Source organism: Struthio camelus, chromosome 1 (genome assembly GCF_040807025.1).
Source record: "Struthio camelus isolate bStrCam1 chromosome 1, bStrCam1.hap1, whole genome shotgun sequence".
NCBI lineage: Eukaryota > Metazoa > Chordata > Aves > Struthioniformes > Struthionidae > Struthio > Struthio camelus.
In genome coordinates, this window is record NC_090942.1 from 225,213,581 (window position 1) to 225,236,731 (window position 23,151).

A 23,151-nucleotide genomic window follows, 5' to 3' on the forward strand; every position below is an offset into this window, starting at 1 on the left:
AGGACCAGAGCATTCCTCTGGAAAAACAGCAGGTATGTTTGGGAGGAAGATCTGAAGAAGGCTGGGCAGTTCTAATCCCACTTTGCCTGCTTTCCTTCAGCTACTTGGGGCAGGGCTGAGCTGCCCAGAACTACTGAAAGCTGTAACTAGAATCCACTGGTTGTGAGCCCTACACCAAACTCCTCTCTGCACTGGACTTTCAAAGGCAGAGGACCAACTTTTCACTTATGTAGCAAAAACAGAGGCCCTTGTAAGCCAGCTGACATGCTATTTTACTCATGGCAGACAAGGCATTATTAGCACATGGGCTGGAGACAAGCTGCCTCTGCACCAAAAAAAAAAAAAAAAAAGGCACAGAAACAACCCAACAAAAGTTCCCAGCGACATCCCTCAGTCTTTATGTGAAGTAATGTGGCTTTTTCACATTGATGCCGTATTCTGCAAGTGCTGGTGTCAGGTCCTCCATAGTCAGCGTGTACTTCTTATCCTGCAGGGACAGGGAGTATGGTCAGTTACAGCAAGGACAATCTGAACTGCTGGACATTCCTCAGAAACCTTGTGGGGTTTTTTTTCCCTCTAGAAGCTGTGGTGATCCGTACACCCACAATTCCCAGAAAAAGCTGCAGATCAGCATCTTGGGCATTAACCAGTCCTTAAGTACTGAGCATTTCATTTGCTCTCTACCCTCAGCTGCGCAACAAGCACAGAACCGCACTGAGTGTTGCTCAAAGCTATAAATTACATTTCTGTCATAAAGCTCCTGAACCGCAAATAGATGGTGACTGGGAGAATTCCCAGAAACTGTTTCTACACACTTGCTGCCTGTTTATATTTTTCGTTAAGCATCAAGAGGATGCAGGACTACATGGCCCCTAGTCCAATCAAGTGCAGCTACTCAAACGTTCCTGTGAAGCCAAGGCATACTCCTTGAACTCTACTGCCCATTTCATTTTCTCACGAGTATCCCTTTTCCCCTGGCAGAGCCTTTGTCTATCAGCAAGGGTGTCAGGCAGTTGTTCAAGAGCCTTTCAGCAGCACAATAGATTTAAGACGACTTTCCACAACACACATCCCTGCATTCAGTGACAGCAAGTTTAACTTGTTCTCCCCTGGGGCTGCAGCATCTTCCCCCATCAGAGCAGCAGTTCCATCCTTTTCTCACCTTGCTCTTGTTGCGGGAGCTGCCAGAGGCTGTTCCCTTCATCTTGCAGTGCTGCAGCGCATCATTGGCAATGTCAGAAATAAACTTCTGTGCAGCCAGAGAGATCAAACGAATGCTGTCCAGCAGAGAAAGGCAAAGGATAACTTAAGACAGAAAGCACTGAACATGACTGAGGTTAAAATAATTATTTCTTGGGGTCCCAAGCTATCAGAACCTGTACACGATCCTTGTACGTTCCCTGCTATACCAGCTGCCACTTACATGCGTGGATCAGAGGCTTCAAATCCTGCTCTGTTCAGGTAATAGCCTGTGACAGCATCTGGGATCTGCAGAAGAGAAAAGTTACAGTAACTGTTTCCTTTTTGTGGCTTGCAGGGAGCAAAGGCATCCCTTGTCACCAGCACTCAGGCTGCCTACCAGTCCATCCCATTACCGTAGGTGTGTAATCCTCCAACTGCATGAGAAAGTCCACCAGCGGCGTTGTGGAAACCACCGGCTTCACGTCCCCATTGGCCGCGTTAGGAGGCACGTAGACCCCATTGGACATAGCCCCTTCGGAGGGAGCTGCAGCCACTGCAGCAGAGACGGGTACTGCAGGCACAGGGCATTCAGTGGGCAGCTGTCCCCAGCTGCAGCCCTCAGCCCTGCCCGGTCTTTCATGGCCACCTGCTTCCCAGGACCCCAATCACCTACAGGGCCCTGTGCCCCACAGGCACCCAGTAATCATGCAGATGGACACGCTCATGTGCCCCACAACTGGAGGGGATCCCAGCACATGGGGCCCTGTCCCCCATATCCCCCCCATGCTCATGGGCCCCACACCGGAGGGGATCCCGGCACATAGGGCCCTATCCCCCACACCCTCCCATGCTCATGGGCCCCACAACTGGAGGGGATCTCAGCACATAGGGCCCTGTACCCCACACCCCACCATGCTCATGGGCCCCACACCAGAGGGGATCCCAGCACATGGGGCCCTGTACCCCACACCCCACCATGCTCATGAGCCCCACACCTGGAGGGGATCCCAGCACATAGGGCCCTGTCCCCCACACCCCACCATGCTCATGGGCCCCACACCAGGGGGGGACACCCAGCACATAGGGTCCTGTCCCCACACCCACCCATTGCTCCCAGGCCCCACACCAGAGGGGATCCCAGCACATGGGGCCCTGTCCCCCACACCCCACCATGCTCATGAGCCCCACAACTGGAGGGGATCCCAGCACATGGGGCCCTGTCCCCCATACCCCCCCCATGCTCATGGGCCCCACACCGGGGGGGATCCCAGCACATGGGGCCCTGTCCCCCACACCCCACCATGCTCATGAACCCCACAACTGGAGGGGATCCCAGCACCTAGGGCCCTGTACCCCATATCCCGCCCCCATGCTCATGGGCCCCACACCAGAGGGGATCCCAGCACATACACCCCGCCATGCTCATAAGCCCCACACCAGAGGGGATCCCAGCACATGGGGCCCTGTCCCCCATATCCCCCCCATGCTCATGGGCCACACACCGGGGGGATCCCAGCACATGGGCCCTGTCCCCCATACCCCCGCCATGCTCATGGGCCCCACAACTGGAGGAGATCCCAGCACCTAGGGCCCTGTCCCCCACACCCCACCATGCTCATGGGCCCCACACCGGAGGGGATCCCAGCACATGGGGCCCTGTACCCCACACCCTGCCATGTTCATGCGCCCCACACCGGGGGGGGCACCCAGCACATGGGGCCCTGTCCCCCACACCCCACCATGCTCATGAACCCCACAATGGCAGGGGATCCCAGCACCTAGGGCCCTATCCCCCATACCCGCCCCCATGCTCATGGGCCCCACACCAGGCGGGGATCCCAGCACATACACCCCGCCATGCTCATAAGCCCCACACCTGGAGGGGATCCCAGCACATGGTGCTCTGTCCCCCACACCCCGCCATGCTCATGGGCCACACACCAGGGGGATCCCAGCACAAGGGGCCCTGTCCCGCACACCCGCCATGCTCATGAACCCCACACCTGGAGGGGATCCCAGCACATAGGGCCCTGTCCCCCATACCCCCCCCATGCTCATGGGCCCCACACCAGGGGAGGCACCCAGCACATAGGGCCCTGTCCCCACACCCACCCATTGCTCCCAGGCCCCACACCAGAGGGGATCCCAGCACTTACACCCCCCCCATGCTCGTAAGCCCCACACCGGAGGGGATCCCAGCACATGGGGCCCTGTCCCCCACACCCCGCCATGTTCATGGGCCCCATACCAGGGGGGGACACCCAGCACATGGGGCCCTGTCCCGCACACCCCCCCATGCTCATGAACCCCACAATGGCAGGGAATCCCAGCACCTAGGGCCCTGTCCCCCACACCCCACCATGCTCATGGGCCCCACACCTGGAGGGGATCCCAGCACATGGGGCCCTGTCCCCCATACCCCCGCCATGTTCATGAGCCCCACACCTGGACGGGATCCCAGTACATAGGGCCCTGTCCCCCACACCCTCCCATGCTCATGGGCCCCACAACTGGAGGGGATCTCAGCACATAGGGCCCTGTACCCCACACCCCCCATGCTCATGAGCCCCACACCTGGAGGGGATCCCAGCACATGGGGCCCTGTCCCCCACACCCCCCCCCATGCTCATGGGCCCCACAACTGGAGGGGATCCCAGCACATGGGGCCCTGTCCCCCATACCCACCCATGCTCATGGGCCCCACACCGGGGGGGATCCCAGCACATGGGGCCCTGTCCCCCATACCCCCGCCATGTTCATGAGCCCCACAACTGGAGGGGATCCCAGCACCTAGGGCCCTGTACCCCATATCCCCCCCATGCTCATGAGCCCCATAACTGGAAGGGATCCCAGCACATGGGGCCCTGTCCCCCATACCTCCCCCATGCTCATGGGCCCCACACCGGGGGGGATCCCAGCACATGGGGCCCTGTCCCCCACACCCCACCATGCTCATGAACCCCACAACTGGAGGGGATCCCAGCACCTAGGGCCCTGTACCCCATATCCCCCCTATGCTCATGGGCCCCACACCAGGCGGGGATCCCAGCACATACACCCCCCCCATGCTCATAAGCCCCACACCAGAGGAGATCCCAGCACATGGGGCCCTGTCCCCCACACCCCACCATGCTCATGGGCCACACACCGGGGGGATCCCAGCACAAGGGGCCCTGTCCCCCACACCCGCCATGCTCATGAGCCCCACAACTGGAGGGGATCCCAGCACATAGGGCCCTGTACCCCATATCCCCACCATGCTCATGGGCCCCACACCAGGCGGGGATGCCAGCACATAGGGCCCTGTCCCCCATATCCCCCCCATGCTCATGGGCCCCACACCAGCGGGGGCCCCCAGCACATAGGGCCCTGTCCCCACACCCACCCATTGCTCCCAGGCCCCACACCTGGAGGGGATCCCAGCACATGGGGCCCTGTACCCCATATCCCCCCCCATGTTCATGGGCCCCACACCAGGGGGGGCACCCAGCACATAGGGCCCTGTCCCCACACCCACCCATTGCTCCCAGGTCCCACACCAGGGGGGGCACCCAGCACATAGGGTCCTGTCCCCACACCCACCCATTGCTCCCAGGCCCCACACCTGGAGGGGATCCCAGCACATAGGGCCCTGTACCCCATATCCCCCCCCATGTTCATGGGCCCCATACCAGGGGGGGCACCCAGCACATGGGGCCCTGTCCCCACACCCACCCATTGCTCCCAGGTCCCACACCAGGGGGGGCACCCAGCACATAGGGTCCTGTCCCCACACCCACCCATTGCTCCCAGGCCCCACACCAGAGGGGATCCCAGCACATGGGGCCCTGTCCCCACACCCCCCCACGCTCATGAGCCCCACACCGGAGCGGATCCCAGCACATAGGACCCCGCACCCCAGGGGGCCCCGGTGCACACCAGCCCCAGCCCCGGGACACCCCGTGCTCACAAGGCCCCGCACCCCAGGGCGCCCCCCGCTGCAGACTCCAACCCCGGCCCCGCTCCGCCCCCCGGCCCGGCCCGCCGCAAGCTCACCGGGGCCCCTCCCGGCCGCCGCGCCGCCCTCGGCCCCCCGCGCCGCGCCGCCCGCCGCGCCCGGGGGCGCCCCGGGGACGCCGCTGCCGCCGGCGGCCGGGCTGGGCTTGTTGTCGGCGGCGGGCGCGGGGGCGGGCGCGGGCGGCGCCGGGGCGGCGGGCGCCGCGGGCGCGGGGTCGGGCTCGGCGCTGCCGCTCATCCGCCCGCCGCGCCGCGACTCCAGGCGCCGCCGCCCCGCCCCGCCCCGCCCGGCCCGCGCCTGCGCCGCCGCGCCGCGCCCATTGGCCCCGCCGCCCGCCAGCCCGCCGCGCGCCGCCCGCCAGCCCGCCGCGCGCCGCCCGCCATTGGCCGCCGCGGCCCCAAACCCGCCCCCGCCTCCCCCGGCGGCGCCGCGCAGCACAGACGGAGGCGGACGCGGGCCGCGCCGCGCCGGGCCGGGCTTTATTGGTGCCGCCGCCGCGGCTTCCCGGGACGAACGGGCGCGGGCGGCCCGCGCCGGGGCCCGGTCAGGGCGCCAGCAGGGCGCGCAGGAGGCGCGGGAAGTTGGGGGTGCCCCAGCCGGTGACCGGGTCCCAGGCGGGGCCGGCGCAGAAGCCCTGTCCCTGCACGGTGCCGTCCAGGCAGGAGAGGTGGCAGCCCTGCGTCACCTGCGGGGACGGGACAGGGCCTCAGCACGGCCGTCCGCGCCGGGCCCGGGGGGCCCGCGCCCCAGAGGGCAGGGGGACCTCCGTGACCCACGCCCTGGTGGACACAGGGACCCCCTCGACCCACACCCCAGAGGGCAGAGGGACCCCCGTGAGCCACATCCTCGAGGACACAGGGACCCCCTCGACCCACACCCCAGAGGGCAGAGGGACCCCCTCGACCCACACCCCAGAGGGCAGAGGGACCCCCGTGAGCCACATCCTCGAGGACACAGGGACCCCCTCGACCCACACCCCAGAGGGCAGAGGGACCCCCGTGACCCACATCCTCGAGGACACAGGGACCTCCTCAACCCACACCCCAGAGGGCAGAGGGACCCCCGTGACTCACATCCTGGAGGACACAGGGACCCCCTCGACCCACACCCCAGAGGGCAGAGGGACCCCCGTGATCCACATCCTCGAGGACACAGGGACCTCCTCGACCCACACCCCAGAGGGCAGAGGGACCCCCGTGACTCACATCCTCGAGGACACAGGGACCTCCTCGACCCACACCCCAGAGGGCAGAGGGACCCCCGTGAGCCACATCCTGGAGGACACAGGGACCCCCTCGACCCACACCCCAGAGGGCAGAGGGACCTCCGTGATCCACATCCTCGAGGACACAGGGACCTCCTCAACCCACACCCCAGAGGGCAGAGGGACCCCCGTGACTCACATCCTGGAGGACACAGGGACCCCCTCGACCCACACCCCAGAGGGCAGAGGGACCCCTGTGAGCCACATCCTCGAGGACACAGGGACCTCCTCGACCCACACCCCAGAGGGCAGAGGGACCCCCGTGACTCACATCCTGGAGGACACAGGGACCCCCTCGACCCACACCCCGGAGGACACAGGGACCCCCGTGATCCACATCCTCGAGGACACAGGGACCTCCTCGACCCACACCCCAGAGGGCAGAGGGACCCCCGTGACTCACATCCTGGAGGACACAGGGACCTCCTCGACCCACACCCCAGAGGGCAGAGGGACCCCCGTGAGCCACATCCTGGAGGACACAGGGACCTCCTCGACCCACACCCCAGAGGGCAGAGGGACCCCCGTGAGCCACATCCTGGAGGACACAGGGACCCCCTCGACCCACACCCCAGAGGGCAGAGGGACCCCCGTGAGCCACATCCTGGAGGACACAGGGACCCCCTCGACCCACACCCCAGAGGGCAGAGGGACCTCCGTGATCCACATCCTCGAGGACACAGGGACCTCCTCAACCCACACCCCAGAGGGCAGAGGGACCCCCGTGACTCACATCCTGGAGGACACAGGGACCCCCTCGACCCACACCCCAGAGGGCAGAGGGACCCCTGTGAGCCACATCCTCGAGGACACAGGGACCCCCTCGACCCACACCCCAGAGGGCAGAGGGACCCCTGTGAGCCACATCCTCGAGGACACAGGGACCCCCTCGACCCACACCCCAGAGGGCAGAGGGACCCCTGTGAGCCACATCCTCGAGGACACAGGGACCTCCTCAACCCACACCCCAGAGGGCAGAGGGACCCCCTGTGACTCACATCCTGGAGGACACAGGGACCTCCTCGACCCACACCCCAGAGGGCAGAGGTCACCCCTGTGACCCACGTCCTGGGAGGACAGGGGGATCCTCTGTACCCCACACCCCAGAGGGCAGAGGGACCCCCACGACCCACGACCTGGGAGGGCAGAAGACCCCCATGAGCCACGTCCTGGGGGGGCAGGGGGACCCCTCACAGCTCGCATCCTAGAAGGCAGGGGGACCCCTCACAACCCACACCCTGGGAGGGCAGGGGGACCCCTGCGATGCATCCCAGGAGTGCACAGGGACCCCTGTGACCCACATCAAGGAAGGCACAGGAACCTCCACGACCCACACTGCCAGGAGGGACCAGGGAGCCACCCTGCTACTCACAACCTGGGAGGGCATGGGGACCTCTGGGCCGCACCCCTAGAGGGCCTGGGACCAGCCCCCCTGGGAGAGGAACAGGACCCCCCAACACACCCCACAGGAAGGCAATGCAGTTGCCCTCCAGAATACAACCCTGCAGAGCAGTAGGGTCCCCCATGCCCACATCCCCCAGGAAAGCAGTGTGACACTCCCTCCCTCCCTCAGCAGGATGGGGGTCCCTGTCCTGCCCCAGGCACAGCCTCAGAAACAGGAGACCCAGGAGTCCCACACCAAACAACCCCGCACCAGCCCAGCTGCACCAGGGCACCTAGGAGGGGAGCCCCGACCCTCTGCCTAACTCACATCATAAAATGCATCATTGTGCCCCTTCTCCTGCAGCTGGTAGAGCACAGGATTCAGGAAGCCCAGTGGTGAGAGCCCTTGCTGCAGGCGCCGGTCATTTATGAGTGCCACCATGCCGCCCACCACTGGTGTGGATGCCTATGGAAAATGCGAGTGCATCAGAGCCAGGGCAGCACAGCCAGCACGGACCAGCACAGGGGTGCACTCCTTACCGACGTGCCTGACACCCAGGGCAGCGGGATGCGGTTTATCACCACCCAGTAGTTGTCGGAGAGAGCAGACAGGTCAGGGTAGGCACGGCCACTGCTGTTGTAGTAGGAACTGGGAGGCAGCTTTGAGGCTGAGTGCAGGAAACGCTTCACTGCAGCAGCCTGGAAGGAAGCATCAAGAGGAAGAGCGTGATGCTTGCAGCAAGACCCCGGTCCTGCCCTTGTTCACCAGCACCCCCACTTCCTCGACCCCCCCAGCCTAGCTCTGGAGCTGCTTATGCCAACCACCGCCCCAGCATCAGCTCCTGCCCTGTCCCATGCAACCTGGTGATCCCAGGCAGTTAAGCCCCTGGGTTCAGCAGAGCAAATGCTGCCTCACCTGGTAATCAGGCATGGGGAAAACATTGCTGAAGCCCCCTCCACTAATGTAGTCTGTCACTTCTGCAGTCACCAGGAAGGGATTCTTGAAGGACGTGCCCCCTACAGTGGTCACATAGGGGCTGTGGGGACAGGAGTGTGTGTGACCACCTTCAGCCTCTGCTTCGCCCACACACACACCACAGCCTCCTCCCCTATTCCCCACCCCTGCATAGCTGTGCAGGCTCCCTGAGGTCTCTGAAGTCCATGAGCCTCCTCCAGTCCTGGCAGCGCTGCTGGCCCTCAGGAGTAGCCCTTCCTGGGTCAAAACCAGCTCAAGGGAGCAGCCCAGCCATGGGCCGGGGGTTGAAGTGCAAGCAGCAGCTTCCAGCCAGCTACAGGTACGGACTACCTGCAGCAGCCAGGTCTGTGCAGAGCCTGACGCCTCCACAGGGGCCCAGGTCCACCTCCCACCAGTTACCTTGAGGCTGGAAAGCTGGGCCGGAAAGTGTGGTTCCCACTGGACACCCTTCTGCAGCCAGCACCATCATCACCTGCCAGTAGAGACAGGGGTTATTTGGCAGTGTCTGAGCTGTCCCTCTTCCACTAAATGCTTCCAGGAGTGACCTGGAGGAAGGGCTCTCTACACTCTGCCAGGCTGGGATTCCCACACAGGGGACCTTGGCTGGGAGGCAGAGCCCAGAGGCTCTCCGCTGTGGCAGAAATATCAGGAGCAGCCCAGGGTTGGGTCAACCTGGGCTAGCAGCAGCATAACAGCGTGCCCTGCTCCTGCTTATTCCAGAGGATAATTTTCTGGGGCCAAGTTCGCCTTCTTGCTTTGTACTTGTTCATCATCCAGCCCAGAGGTTCCCCACTGTCTGGGGCCCTCAGACACACCTGCACCATGCCGACAACAGCACGCACCTGATGCAAAGAGTATAGTCAGGCCCCGAGCAGCTGCCTTCATGAACTCCACATTCACGCGCTGCAGGTAGGCTAGTGACAGGCTGTCCTCATCATCCCCATAGCTCACGGAGTGCACCCAGGGCAGCGATGACATGTTGCTGAGCAGCAGCAGCCAGGCCAGGAAAGGCTCCTGGCTCTCATGCCTCCCTGCAGAGACAGATAAGGGTGACAGGTTCAGCTCCTCCTGGGACATGGAGTCTTGGGAAGAGCGTGATTGGGGGTAGCAGAGAGCGGATGGCATGCCCTAGCAGCACCACAGAAGGAGCTGGAGGTCCTGACAGCTCCTGTCTCTTCCTGCAGCAAGTGGATCCATAGCACAGCTCATTTGTAGCTTTCCCATGGGCTCTAGCTGGCAGCATGGCTCATCTCAAGGATTGCCTCACACCTGGAGTAGCATCCGGTTCTGGGCTCCACAGTTCAAGAGAGACATGGAGCTCCTGGAGTGAGTCCAGCGAAGGGCTACTAAGATGATGAAGGGACTGGAGCATCTCTGCTATTAGGAAAGGCTGAGGGAGCTGGGCCTGTTCAGCCTAGAGAAGAGAAGACTGAGGGGGGGTCTGATCAGTGTGTATAAATACCTGACGGGGGTGTAAAAAAGACGGAGCCAGACTCTTCTTAGTGGTGCCTAGCAATAAGAGAGGCAATGGGCACAAACTGAAACACAGGAAAGTCCGTCTGAACAATCAGGAAAAAATTCTTTCCTGTGAGGGTGATTGAGCACTGGCACAGGTTGCCCAGAGAGGTTGTGGAGTCTCCTTCGCTGGAGATATTCAGAAGCCGTTTGGACACGGTCCTAGATAGCCTGCTCTAGATGACTCCACTTGATCGGAGGTTGGACTAGATGATCTCCAGAGGTTCCTTCCAGCCTCAACCGTTCTGTGATTCTGTGCCACAGTGGATGGCACTGGGCTCCAGCTCCACCAGAGGCCCTGGTGAAAGGGTCACCCTGAACCTCAGAGCAGGGGATTTACTGTCGTTCACCATCACCAAGCATCCGTTGCAGGGCTGTAACTACCCTTGTCGTCCAGGAAGCAGTGCAGCGTTTGCGACCCCTTCCTGAGGCCCCGAAGACTGTGGCCTCTGCACCCACCGTGAGCAGAGCTCTCCAGTGCACTGCCCACAGGGATGGCTGTCCTGTCCCTGTCCCTGCCCCTTGCTGAGGGGGAGTTGAATATGTTCCCTTCAAAGGGCAGCTCTTTGCCTGTTTTCACACTGAGTTGCTGTTTGCCCTCATGCTGCCCATCCTTGTGGCTTGGCTGGGTCTCTGTGACATGTCTCCACATTGTCTGGGGTCCTGCCTAACCCATTTGATTTTTCACAGCCATTTGATTTCTGCCTGCCTGCAGATGTTGCTGTCATTTTGCACCTTCTCTGTCCCCTTTCCACATCCAGGAGGTGGAAGCTGTGTGTGCACTGCTTGCCTTCCACTATGAAGGAGATGGTAGTCCTAAACGTGCTCTGTCTCCTGGTCAGCCAATTTCTGATGTGCGACACATCACCCTTTGTCCCCCAGCACTGTAGCCATTACTGTGCAGTCTGGTTTACAGTGTAGTTTCCTCACATCGCCTTAGTCTCCTTTATCTATACTGGCAGATTCAGGGGAAAGAGATCAGCTTCAAACACATAGAAAGAGGGCAAGAAAAAAAAAAAGAGACACTTGCTGTGATCTCTCTCCATGAAAAGGCAGCAGAGTGGGATCACTGCTTTATACTATGTAATCAAGCTGTGGAACTTTGCTGCAGGATACTCTAGATGCTGAAAATTTGCATGGGTTCAAAAAGCAACTATACCAATCAACGGAAGATAAATCTTCTAATACCTATTAGAAAATGGCATCACCTTCATCTTTGGAAGCCTACAAGGTACATGTCCTGAGCAGCTGGGAAAGTATTCTGGGGAGACACCATAGCCAGCTTGCCATTTGTGAACACATCTCCAGCCATTTACCTCTGTCTCTTATCAGAGACAGACTCAGTACATCCTTTTTCATGCTCCTGACAGAGAGCAAGTGACTCCCTAAACAGGAGGCAGATGTGGTAGTGCTACAATGGCAAGGAAGGGGAGCACGGAAAAGATCACAGGGCAGAGCAAACCAGACCAACACCAGAGGAGGTATCAGTACCTGCATTGCTGAAGACCCACGTGGAGATGTTGGCTCCTGTGCTCATGAGGTATTCCACATCCAGACTGGCCTCCAGCCCAGCCTTGCCCCAGCCCTGGTGCCCAACCACCTGGTCAACCTGAGAGCGATGGCCAAAGCTGCTGCCAAAGAGCTGCATAAACTCAGCCACGTCCGCCTGGTGGAAATACTGCTCCAGAAACTGGGGGGACAAGGAGCAGACAGTGAGAATTTGTTCTCCTGACTTGGAAAGCTGGCCCAGTGTGGGTCTGTGAATTGCTGGCTGACCCTGCACTCCCATCAGCTGCTGAGGACTCTGCCCACAGCTGTCCCAGAGCAAAAGTGCTGGAGAAGCACCAATGTGCAGAATTCCCATGGCCTATGAGCCTTGGGCCTGGATCAGAGCTGTAACCAGTTACCTGGGCACAGGCCTGGCTGTTGTTTGGCAGTAACCCAATGTCTCCTCCCGTCATGTTGTATCTTTTACGAATGATGAAGGGTGTCACGCCCAGATGGAAAGCCACTCTTCCTCCTCTGTGGTGCTGCCTTGACTCCTTGTCCTTCTTGGTCCAGGCTCTGCTGATCACCTTCCTCTCTGCAGGGAACCGGTGCAGACCTCCCACTGGCATGGAAGCAAACAGGACAAGAAGCAGGCATTAGGGCCCAAAGCTTTGGCCAGGTAGTATTATAGCCCCTCTGCTTCCCCTTCACCATCCTCACTGGGCCTTCACACTAAAGAGAGTTGGCCTGCAGCAGGGCTTGGGTGAGCGCATCTCCTGCAGCAACTCACCCAGAACTGGGCAGAAGGCAGGGGGCTGCTTCCTTTGGGTTCCTCAACAATCCTCATAGGCGTTGCCTGGCTACACATCTCAATCTCCCCACTGCTAGGCCATTATCACCAGTTTGACACCCTTCGCTCTCCTTGTGGAATGGCCATGGGACCCCAGGTTTCCTCACATGTGGGAGTTTTCCCATCTCAGAAGCAGCTGCACGTCCACAGAAACTTTGTTCAGGCTGTACCTAGATTCTCACCTGATCATCCAGGCCTGAGAGCACCAGTAAGAAACACTTACTGTGGACACTGTCTAAATCCTATGCAGAGACAAAGCTCCTCAGATGGGTGTAGACACAGCCAGTACCATGGCTGGAGAGTCTGCAGTCCTGCCACACCTTCCTCTGGGGCACTGAGACAGGCCAGTCCCAGCTGGTCAGTCTTAACCTCCCACCCGCACCCAAGGCTGACAGCTCGCTTGTTCTGGACAGCCCTGTCATACCAAAGTCAATGTGCTCAGCCAGCTCCTTGGGGATAGTGTAGGGGAGCGGGGAGCGCACAACGCTGCGTCGGCCTTTCACGTAGCGGTGGAACTCGGCCCCTGGTAGGAGTTGCTCAGCCGTGCTGCAACACAGTGTGGGGCATCTGGGATGTCAGGGCTGTGGGCGCAGAGTCTGCGCAGGCATGTCCAAGCCTGGCTGCTGTGCCAGCAACATGCCCATGCTCTGTACTGCCTTCCACACCCTTTTTACTCCTGTTTGCTGCTGGGAGGATTCAGGGATGAGCTCCCACCAGCACAGAAGACCTTGTAAAGCAAAGAGCATCTTCAACACTCGACCAATTCCCATCAGGGCTGGACTCCACAAAATTGAATCAGAGCACTAGTGCTGCAGGGTCACCTGCAACCCTCTCCCCAGTGCCCCAGCAGGCACTGAGTGGCTCCAAAAGAGGAAAGAGGAGGTGTTTACCTGGGCCAAGCACCTAACGCATACAGATAGCTTGTGTTCAGCACTCAAGAGCACCAGGCTGCAGCTCCCCCAGCAACTAGGACCAGGGACATGTGAAGCTAGCTCCTCATGGCAATGGCACGGCTGCCACAGCAGGGCCCAGCATGCTCACCTCACAGGCATGCGGCACTCCAGGAAATCAAGGGTGCTAACGCTCCTGCAGCTCCCCACGCCATGGCCCTGCAGCCACTTCAGCACAGACATGAGTGTGGCTGGGGATGGCTGGATGAGGTCCCGCACCTGCTCCAGGGACAAGTACCTGCCTGTGGGGCACAAAGAGGGCCATGAGTGCCCTGTGCACGAGGCCTGGTGGGATGGCAGAGTGCAGGTGCGTAGCCAGTACCATAGCGTGGTGAGCGGGGGTCCGAGACGGCGTCGACAACCTGGGCGAGGCGCTCCGTGCCTTGCTGCCGGAGGGCGAAGGTCAGCTGCACTTCGTGGCCAGGGCTGACGCGGCCAGCGGGGGCCCAGCCGGGGGGAATCCTGCGTGGAGGCTGTGAGTCGTGGACAAGCAGCACTGTCCTGTCCCGCCCGCCCACAGCACCTACCGGAACAGCTGATCCTGCTCCAGGGCCAGGCCCGTGGCGCAGCTCCAGGCGGCTGCACACAGGACCAGCATGGCCGGGATCGCCCCGCACCTGCACGCCGGGTGGTCAGGGGAGAGCACACATCACACAGAGCAGGCACTGGCCCACAGCCCTGGGATGGACAGGGTGGCCGCCAGGCCCCCAGGGGTCCTGATACCCCGGGCTGGGCCAGGTCGCCCCGTCTGCCCCCCCGGGGCCCCGCTACCCTGGGCCAGGCCAGGCCGCCCCGTCTGCCCCCCCCCGGGGCCCCGCTACCCCGGGCCGGGCCGCCCCGTCTGCCCCCGGGGCCCCGCTACCCCGGGCCGGGCCGGGCCGCCCCATCTGCCCCCCGGGGCCCCACTACCCCGGGCCAGGCCGGGCCAGGCCGCCCCGTCTGCCCCCCCCCCCCGGGGCCCCGCTACCCCGGGCCGGGCCGGGCCGCCCCGTCTGCCCCCCCGGGGCCCCGCTACCCTGGGCCGGGCCGGGCCGCCCCGTCTGCCCCCCCCCGGGGCCCCGCTACCCCGGGCCGGGCCGGGCCACCCCGTCTGCCCCCCCGGGGCCCCGCTACCCCGGGCCGGGCCGCCCCGTCTGCCCCCCCCCGGGGCCCCGCTACCCCGGGCCGGGCCGGGCCACCCCGTCTGCCCCCCCCCGGGGCCCCGCTACCCCGGGCCGGGCCGGGCCGGGCCGCCCCGTCTGCCCCCCCGGGGCCCCGCCCCCCCGGGCCGCCCCGGGCCGCCCCGTCTGCCCCCCCGGGGCCCCGCCCCCCCGGGCCGCCCCCGGCCGCCGAGCCGGACAGCGCGCCCCGCGCCCCCCGCCGCCCCGTTACCCCCGCGCCATCCCGCCGCCGCAGCGCCCCGGTCACGTGCGGGGGAGCAGGAGTCCCGTCACGTGACGAGCCTGCCGCCGCGGTCACGTGGAGGGCGGGGGGGCGGCGGCCGGGGCCTGGGGCCTGCGGTCTGCGGCCTGCCCGGGCGCCGAGCTCCGCGGCGCGGGCAGGATCCGCCCCGGCCCCGGCCCCGGCCCCGGCCCCGGCCCCGGCCCGGCCTGGCTGGTCGGCAGTAGCCGCAGCCCGGGCACGGCGCCCGCCCGCCGCCGCCCCGGCCCTCCCGAGCCTCCCGCTGCCGCTACAGCGGCGGCCGGGCCGGAGGAGGGGCAGCGGCAGCTACCGGCGCCGGGGCGGCGATCGGGGTCGGAGGAGGAGGCGAGTCCGCGGCCCCGGGTGGGGCCCGGGGGCAGGCGGTGGGGGCTGCAGGGCCCTGCCGGGCCCGGTGGGCTGCTCCCCTCGGGGCTGCTCCCCCGGGCCTCCCCCGGTGCTGGGCAGCCCCTCGCAGGCTGCAGCCGAGCCGGAGCACGGCCACCCCCTGCGCTGGGAGCTGGTGTCACCCCCGGACTTGCAGGAGCTGCGAGGCACCCGCACGTCTGGGGCTGCGGTGGCCTCCCCCATGGGCCTTCATGCTGCAACCGCCTGGGGCTGCGTGGGGGAAGCCGGGGCGCAGGGTCGTCGGGGAGTGGGGAGCGCGGCACGCTTGGGTTGCACGGGGGCCGGGGAGCCAGGAGGCCCAGCGAGCTGGGAGCGCTGTGGGAGCGGGGGGCAAGGCAGCGACAGGCCGTGCACCCGGAGTCGTCTTTGTGCTGTGCCGCAGGGTGACTGTGCAGCCGGCAGCCTGGCTGGCACCGTCACAGGCAGCCCTTTGGCTCTAAAGCCACTGAGCGGCAGCTCTCAGCTACCTGTGCTTGTCCCACAATAGGAGCCCTCCTAATAATATCACGAATGTGGCGTCACGATACTCACAGCTCTTGGTGTTGTGGAAGGTTTAAGGAGCATTTCCTGTCACGAGGGTGAGCTGTGGCAGCAGTGCCTCAGGCACCCGAAAGATTGTTGCATCTCTGGGCAGGTGAGCCCAAGGGCGATACTGGGAGGGGGTGTTTTGAAGGTGGCTGGGCAGGCGGGGGAGGCCCCTAGGCCAGTTTGGCTCAGCCTGTGTAGTCCTTGTCCCAGCCCTGGTGGCTTTAGCAGATGTGCTGCATACTGTGGCTTCAGGAGCTCCCAGTTGTTTTCCTACTTCTGCAGAGCAGAGTCCAAGTCAGGAAGAGAAGGAGAATGGGAAAACCACCTGCCTAGCCAGGCTGCCATCTCTCCAACACCAGAGCCACATCCAGTGCAGCAGCTGCTGGGGGAGAGGGGCCCAGAGGAGCCTCAGAAGCAGCACAGGGCATTGCTGGAGAAGTGGGCTGATGCTTGGATTGCTGAGTAGGTGGAGATCCTTGCTGGGAAAGGCCAGGGCTGGAGCAGTGTGAGGTGATGGTGGCGTGTGCTCAGGCAGGCAGCGCCTGTTGCAGACCTTCAGCCCTGCTCCCTGTGGGTGCAGGGAGGCAGCCAGGAGACCCGGTGGGGCACACCTGGCATCTTCCCTGTTTATAGAGCCACTATCGGCGTCTCGCTGACCCTGGGACTTCAGCCCATACTCCCTGGGCTCCCCAAGCCCCTGTCCAGTCTCCAAGGTGCATTCCATTGGCTCCCTCTCCCCTGCACCAAGGCCAACTCTGCTGTCCTCTAGGACCCCCCCCCCCCATCCCGTTCCCCTTTCTTGTGGGATGCCAGCACTCCCATTCGGGTGCTACTCATAGCGTGAGTGCCTGAGCAGAGCCCCAGGGCATTTCTGGTCCCCGCAATTGGAAGCACATGTGGGCCACGCAGAGTTTCCATGCATGCGGCGCTGTGTGGTTTGCAGCAGCTGGAGCTGGTTGCCCGCCTGAAGCTGCGCAGTTGAGCTCTGCAGGGCCAGGGGTGCTCGCAGGGGAGCTATGCGGGGAGACGGCAGCTGGGAATGCAGGGGAGGGGCTGGGTGTGCAGAGCATGGGAGGTGCAGGGCAGCCTTGTAGGGGGCGAGACCCAGTGCTGCTGAGAGGCTTCAGAGGAACAACCTGGCATCCCCCAGCCCCCATCCGAGCCTTGTCCCTCCACCTTGGTGCAAAGAGCTTTTCACTGTGCCATGGGAGGGCTCCTGAGCTATGTGGCGGCAGCTGTCTGTCGGGGCTGGAAGTCGCCCTGTCCTAATGCACACGGGTGGTCCAAAGCAGGGCTCTGCCCAGCTGGAGCTGGTCCTGTGGGCTGTCCCTTCCCACTGCCCTAAAGGAAAGGGACAGAGGCGCTCAGGATGTGTGGGGAGGTGTGTGGGGCCCGAGCAGCTGCTGGGCAGCATGCCATCCCTACACCCATGCCCTGCCTGGCCGCGCTGCAACCCCAGACACACAGCGCTCACTGCTCCCCAGCCCCACACCCAGCTGCCAGATCCTCGCCGCGTCCCAGCTCTCACCCCGGCCTGCCGCCACCTCGCCGTGTATGCGGTGTCCCAGACCCCCACTCCCACACCCCCACCATCCCACGCCCCAGCCAGGCCCCGTCTCCATATGGCGTCGGCCCAGTGGCTGCAGCTGCGGGCCAAGGGGACTTACTGCTGCTCAGCCACGACGCGCGTTGGCCAGGGTGCTGGGCAGGGTGTGCTGCTGGAGAGCTGCAGCCCACCCAGCTGTCCAGCTGGTTACAGCTTTGGGCAGGATTTTAAGTGGGATGAGATTTGCAGGAGATTATTTCCTGGATCTGTCTGGCCAGCAAAGATTAGGGTGCTCTGACAGAGCTAATTACTCTAACAAGCATCTGCTGTTAGTCTGCTGGGCTGGTTTGCAGCAGGCAGGGAGCAGAGAGCTGGAGCATCTAGTGAAGCCGTCAGGGTATCCTGGGTGGAGCGGGACCTCCTGGCCCAGCTCCCTGGCACCCTGCACGCCCTGGGCTTTCTCGGGTGCTGCTCCTGCAAGTGTGCCCCAGGACCTACCCACCTCCTTGAGGCAGCCAGGACTGCCCAGGCTCAGGCTGTGCCGGTGGAGGAGAATGGTGTCAGTGAGGTCCTTTCCGCTGGCCAAGAACCCTCTTGGTCTCAGCTGTGGAGCGCCAGACACGCAGCTGGCGCTGGGCCAAGCAGGAGACAGACAATGTCAGGTCACATTATAAAGGAGCACAGAGGAACAGTGGTGGGCAGGGGGCCCTTGACACCCTTCCCTGCCCCCCCCCCCCAGCTGTCCCAGGAGAGCCAGCAGCCTGTGGTCCACCAGTGGCACCTTCAAAATGAGTCAATGCAAGCAGCTCAGAGCATCCTGCAGACCGAGGGGCTACTGCTTTGGGGTGTGGGACACACTGTGGGATGCAGTGCAGACCATTTGGGGATTGCACAAGATTTATTACAGGATATTCAGGGGAGGAACTACGGCAGGGATCAAAGTGGCTTGGAGAGGAACAAGAAAGGGAAAAGAGAGGGATGAAGGGATGACAGAGGCTGGTCACCTGTAAGCAGGGTGTTGGTCAGTATGCTTGCCTGGCCACATCCGGCCCTGATCACCACGGTCTCTCCTGTCTTCTACTAAACTCTATTTCTAACTATTTTCCATGGTGAGGGGACTGTATGCTGTGTGCGTGTGTGTGGTAGTGCCAGCAATGGGAGCAGGACCACAAGTTGCAGGGACTGGCGAGCCAGGGGTGCCAGCACCGGTGGAAGTGAGGGTGCTCAGGTCACTGTGCCATCACTAGCAAGCACCATCCTGGATTTGCCAGCAAGTAGGTTCAGCACCTTGGGAGCCAGGAATCACAGAATCACAGAATCACATAATGGTTTAGGTTGGAAGGGACCTCTGGAGATCAGCTAGTCCAACCTCCCTGCTCAAGCAGGGTCACCTAGAGCACACTGCCCAGGATCACATCCAGATGGGTTTTGAAGATCTCCAGCAAAGGAGACTCCACTACCTCTCTGGGCAACCTGTGCCAGGGCTCTGTCACCCTCACAGGGAAGAAGTTTATTCTCAGCTTCAGGTGGAACTTCCTGTGGTTCAGTTTGTGCCCGTTGCCTCTTGTCCTGTCGCTGGGCACCACGGAGAAGAGGCTGGCCCCATCCTCTCGACACCCTCCCTCCAGATACTTGTACACATTGATGAGATCCCCTCTCAGTCTTCTCTTCTCCAAGCTAAACAGGCCCAGCTCCCTCAGCCTTTCTTCAGAGGAGAGATGCTCCAGTCCCCTCATCCTCTTTGTAGCCCTCCGCTGGACTCTCTCCAGTAGGGCCATGTCTCTCTTGTGCTGGGGGGCCCAGAATTGGACACAGTACCCCAGGTGAGGCCTCCCCAGGGCTGAGGACAGGGGCAGGATCACCTCCCTCGACCTGCTGGCAACACTCTGCCTAATGCACCCCAGGAGACCATTGGCCTTCTTGGCCACAAGGGCACATTGCTGACTCATGCTTCACTTGTTGTCCACCAACACTCCCAGGTCCTTCTCTGTAGAGCTGCTTTCCAGCAGGTCAACCCCCAGCCTGTACTGGTGCCTGCATGGGCTTATTCCTCCCTAGGGGCAGGACCCTGCACTTGCCTTGGTTGAACTGCAGCAGGTTCCTCTCCGCCCACCTCTCCAGCCTGTCCACGTCCCTCTGAATGGCAGCACAGCCTTCTGGTGTGTCAGCCACTCCTCCCAGTTTAGTATCATCAGCCAACTTCCTGAGGGTGCATTCTGCTCCTTCATCCAGGCCATCGATAAGTTGAACAAGACTGGACCCAGAACTGAGACACCCCCCCTGCCCATTATACAACAGCACAAGCACAGACATGCTATAGATGCCTCAGTGATACCCAGTCTACCCAGTAAATGGCCTGTGGAGCCTCTCCTCTCCGGCTGCCATGCACCCACATGCACACACACAGAGGTGTTTCAGTCAACCCCCCCCAGACTCCACAGTCCTGCCAGCAGCTGGCCGGGTCCCTTCAGTAGCCAAATCCTCCCATTGACTCACTCCCTGACACACATGCATATTTGGAGCTCTGCCTCGGAGTGGATGAAGAGCAAGTTGAGAGCCTATGGGTAAGGATTAAAGGGCAGGCTAACGTGGCTGACACTGTTGTGGGGGTTTACTACAGGCCCCCTGATCAGGAGGAAGTTGTCGATGAGGCCTTCTACAGACAGCTGGAAGTAGCCTCACGATCACAGACCTTGGTTCTCATGGGAGACTTCAACCACCCTGACATCTGCTGGAAAGAGAGCACAGCTAGGCACAAACAGTCAAAGAGGTTCCTGCAAAGCATTGATGATAATTTCTTGACCCAGGTGATGGAGACGCCAACGAGGAGAGGTGCAATGCTAGACCTTGTACTAACGAACAAAGAAGGTCTAGTTGGAGATGTGAAGGTTGGGGGCAGCCTTGGCTGCAGTGACCATGAGATGGTGGAGTTCAGGCTCCTACGAGGAGGGAGCAGGGCAATGAGTAGGATTGCAACGCTGGACTTCAGGAGCGCTAACTTTGGCCTCTTCGGGGACCTACTTAGGGGAATCTCATGGGGTAGGGCCCTAGAAGGAAGGGGGATCCAGGAGAGCTGGTTAATATTCAAGTATCACCTCCTCCAGGCTCAAGATCGGTACATCCCCCTGAGTAAGAAGTCGAGCAAAGAGGGCAGGAGACCTGCATGGATGAGCAAGGAACTCCTGGCAAAACTCCAACAGAAGAAGGAAGTCTACAGAATGTGGAAAAGGGGACAGGCCACTTGGGAGGAATACAGGGATGTTGTCAAAGTGTGCAGGGATGCGACAAGGAAGGCTAAGGCCCATTTGGAATTCAATCTGGCAAGGGATGTCAAGGACAACAAGAAGGGCTTCTTCAAATACATCAATAGCAAAAGGGAGACTAGGGAAAATGTGGGCCCGCTGCTGAATGGGGTGGGTGCCCTGGTAACAAAGGATATAGAGAAGGCAGAGTTATTGAATGCTGCCTTTGCTTCAGTCTTCACTGCTAAGGCCAGTCCTCAGGGATTCCAGACCCTGGGGACAAGAGAGAGAGTCTGGAGAAAGGAAGACTCTCTCTTGGTTGAGGAGGATCAGGTTAGAGATCTTTTGTCCAAACTTGACATCCATAAATCCATGGGCCCCGATGGGATGCACCCACGAGTGCTGAGGGAGCTGGCGGATGTTATCGCTAGGCCACTCTCCATCACCTTGGAAAGGTCCTGGAGAACAGGAGAGGTGCCTGAGGACTGGAAGAAAGCCCATGTCACCCCAGTCTTCCAAAAGGGCCGGAAGGAGGAGCCAGGAAACTACAGGCCTGTCAGCCTCACCTCCATCCCTGGAAAGGTGATGGAGCAGCTCCTCCTGGAGGTCATCACTAAGCATGTGGAGGACAAGAAGGTGATCAGGAGTAGTCAGCATGGATCCACCAAAGGGAAATCATGCTTCACCAACCTGATAGCCTTCTCTGATGGAATGACTGGCTGGGTAGACGAGGGCAGAGCAGTGGATGGTGTCTCCCTGGCCTTCAGCAAGGCTTTTGACACTGTCTCCCATCCCATCCGTAGATGAGTGGACGGTGAGGTGGACTGAGAACTGGCTGGATGGCCGAGCTCAGAGGGTTGTGGTCAGTGGTGCAGAGTCTAGTTGGAGGCCTGTAGCTAGCGGTGTCCCCCAGGGGTGAGTCCTGGGTCCAGTCTTGTTCAAGGTATTCATCCATGACCTGGAGGAAGGGACAGAGTGCACCCTCAGGAAGTTGGCTGATGATACTAAACTGGGAGGAGTGGCTGACACACCAGAAGACTGTGCTGCCATTCAGAGGGACGTGGACAGGCTGGAGAGGTGGGCGGAGAGGAACCTGCTGCAGTTCAACCAAGGCAAGTGCAGGGTCCTGCCCCTAGGGAGGAATAAGCCCATGCAGGCACCAGTACAGGCTGGGGGTTGACCTGCTGGAAAGCAGCTCTACAGAGAAGGACCTGGGAGTGTTGGTGGACAACAAGTGAAGCATGAGTCAGCAGTGTGCCCTTGTGGCCAAGAAGGCCAATGGTCTCCTGGGGTGCATTAGGCAGAGTGTTGCCAGCAGGTTGAGGGAGGTGATCCTGCCCCTGTCCTCAGCCCTGGGGAGGCCTCACCTGGGGTACTGTGTCCAATTCTGGGCCCCCCAGCACAAGAGAGACATGGCCCTACTGGAGAGAGTCCAGCGGAGGGCTACAAAGAGGATGAGGGGACTGGAGCATCTCTCCTCTGAAGAAAGGCTGAGGGAGCTGGGCCTGTTCAGTCTGGAGAAGAGAAGGCTCAGGAGGGATCTTATCAACATATAGAAGTATCTGAAGGGGGAGTGTCAAAAGGATGGGGCCAGACTGTTCTCAGTGGTGCCCAGCGATAGGAAGAGAAGCATCGGGCACAAACTGAAACACAGGAAGGTCTGGCTGAACATGAGGAAAGACTTATTTCCTTGTGAGGGTAACAGAGCACTGGCACAGGTTGCCCAGAGAGGTTGTGGCGTCTCCTTCTCTGGAGATATTCAAAAGCTATCTGCACAGAGTTCTGGGCAGCTGGCCCTAGATAACCCTGCTTGAGCAGGGAGGTTGGACTAGATGATCTCCAGAGGTCCCTTCCAACCTCAGCCATTCTGTGATGTGTGTGTGTGGATTGCACGTGTGTGTTTGTGTATGTGCCCACTGGGAATACACACTCAGCTACCCTACTGGCAGACCTGGGGCACAGAGTGGGGGCAACCTCAGCTTTGTTGGCTGCCAGATTCAGCCGCCTCGAACAGGGGCAGCCTGTTTGGTGCAGTCACAAATGTGGCTGGGCAGAGGCCGAGCCAGGGCCATGCAGGGCAATGCACATGCAGCGCAGCAATGTGTGTGCAGCGCAGCCCCTGCAGCTACCCCGTGCAGCTCCTCCGTGCACTGCCAGAGGAGTTGGGGTATCTGGGCTGGGCCAGCCACGCTGTGCTCAGGCTCTTCACGTCCTTCACCGTGCTCGAGGCTGAAATACCTGCATCTCGTGTGTCAGCCGGCTGTGTTGCTGCCCAGGCAAGTGCCCAGAGCCAAGTGCAGGTGTGGACCCCACCTGGGGGCCTGCGAGCAGAGCACATCACGGTCCAGCGAGCCCCACAGGGCCTGAGCCAGCCCCCTGCTCCAGCAGCGCCTCCCCCAGCACCGGCAGGCCACAGTGTTGGCA

At 61.7% G+C, this 23,151-nt stretch overlaps 2 protein-coding genes across 3 annotated transcripts; both read right to left on the minus strand.

The window, feature by feature from the left end:
• Window positions 1-374: 374 nt before the first annotated feature.
• TAF10 (TATA-box binding protein associated factor 10) lies at window positions 375-5,416 on the minus strand. The gene is made up of 5 exons (XM_068930998.1): window positions 5,218-5,416; window positions 1,596-1,753; window positions 1,424-1,488; window positions 1,163-1,277; window positions 375-487 (listed from the first exon to the last, which is right to left on the minus strand). The coding sequence occupies exons 1-5, from the start codon at window positions 5,414-5,416 to the stop codon at window positions 398-400; spliced, it is 627 nt and encodes a 208-aa protein (XP_068787099.1). The 3' UTR covers window positions 375-397.
• Window positions 5,417-5,627: 211 nt separating this feature from the next.
• On the minus strand, window positions 5,628-16,210 carry TPP1 (tripeptidyl peptidase 1). 2 transcript variants are annotated; one of them, XM_068931000.1, is made up of 13 exons: window positions 15,943-16,210; window positions 14,133-14,222; window positions 13,928-14,067; window positions 13,697-13,847; window positions 13,080-13,201; window positions 12,225-12,427; window positions 11,809-12,007; window positions 9,645-9,833; window positions 9,202-9,274; window positions 8,743-8,863; window positions 8,367-8,525; window positions 8,155-8,292; window positions 5,628-5,864 (listed from the first exon to the last, which is right to left on the minus strand). In XM_068931000.1, exons 2-13 carry the CDS (start codon window positions 14,201-14,203, stop codon window positions 5,724-5,726), a joined length of 1,707 nt encoding a protein of 568 aa, XP_068787101.1. In that variant the 5' UTR covers window positions 14,204-14,222; window positions 15,943-16,210; the 3' UTR covers window positions 5,628-5,723. The 2 variants fall into 2 exon arrangements, with proteins under 2 accessions (XP_068787101.1, XP_068787100.1); XM_068930999.1 differs by lacking the exon at window positions 15,943-16,210 and adding an exon at window positions 14,977-15,090.
• Window positions 16,211-23,151: the final 6,941 nt, after the last annotated feature.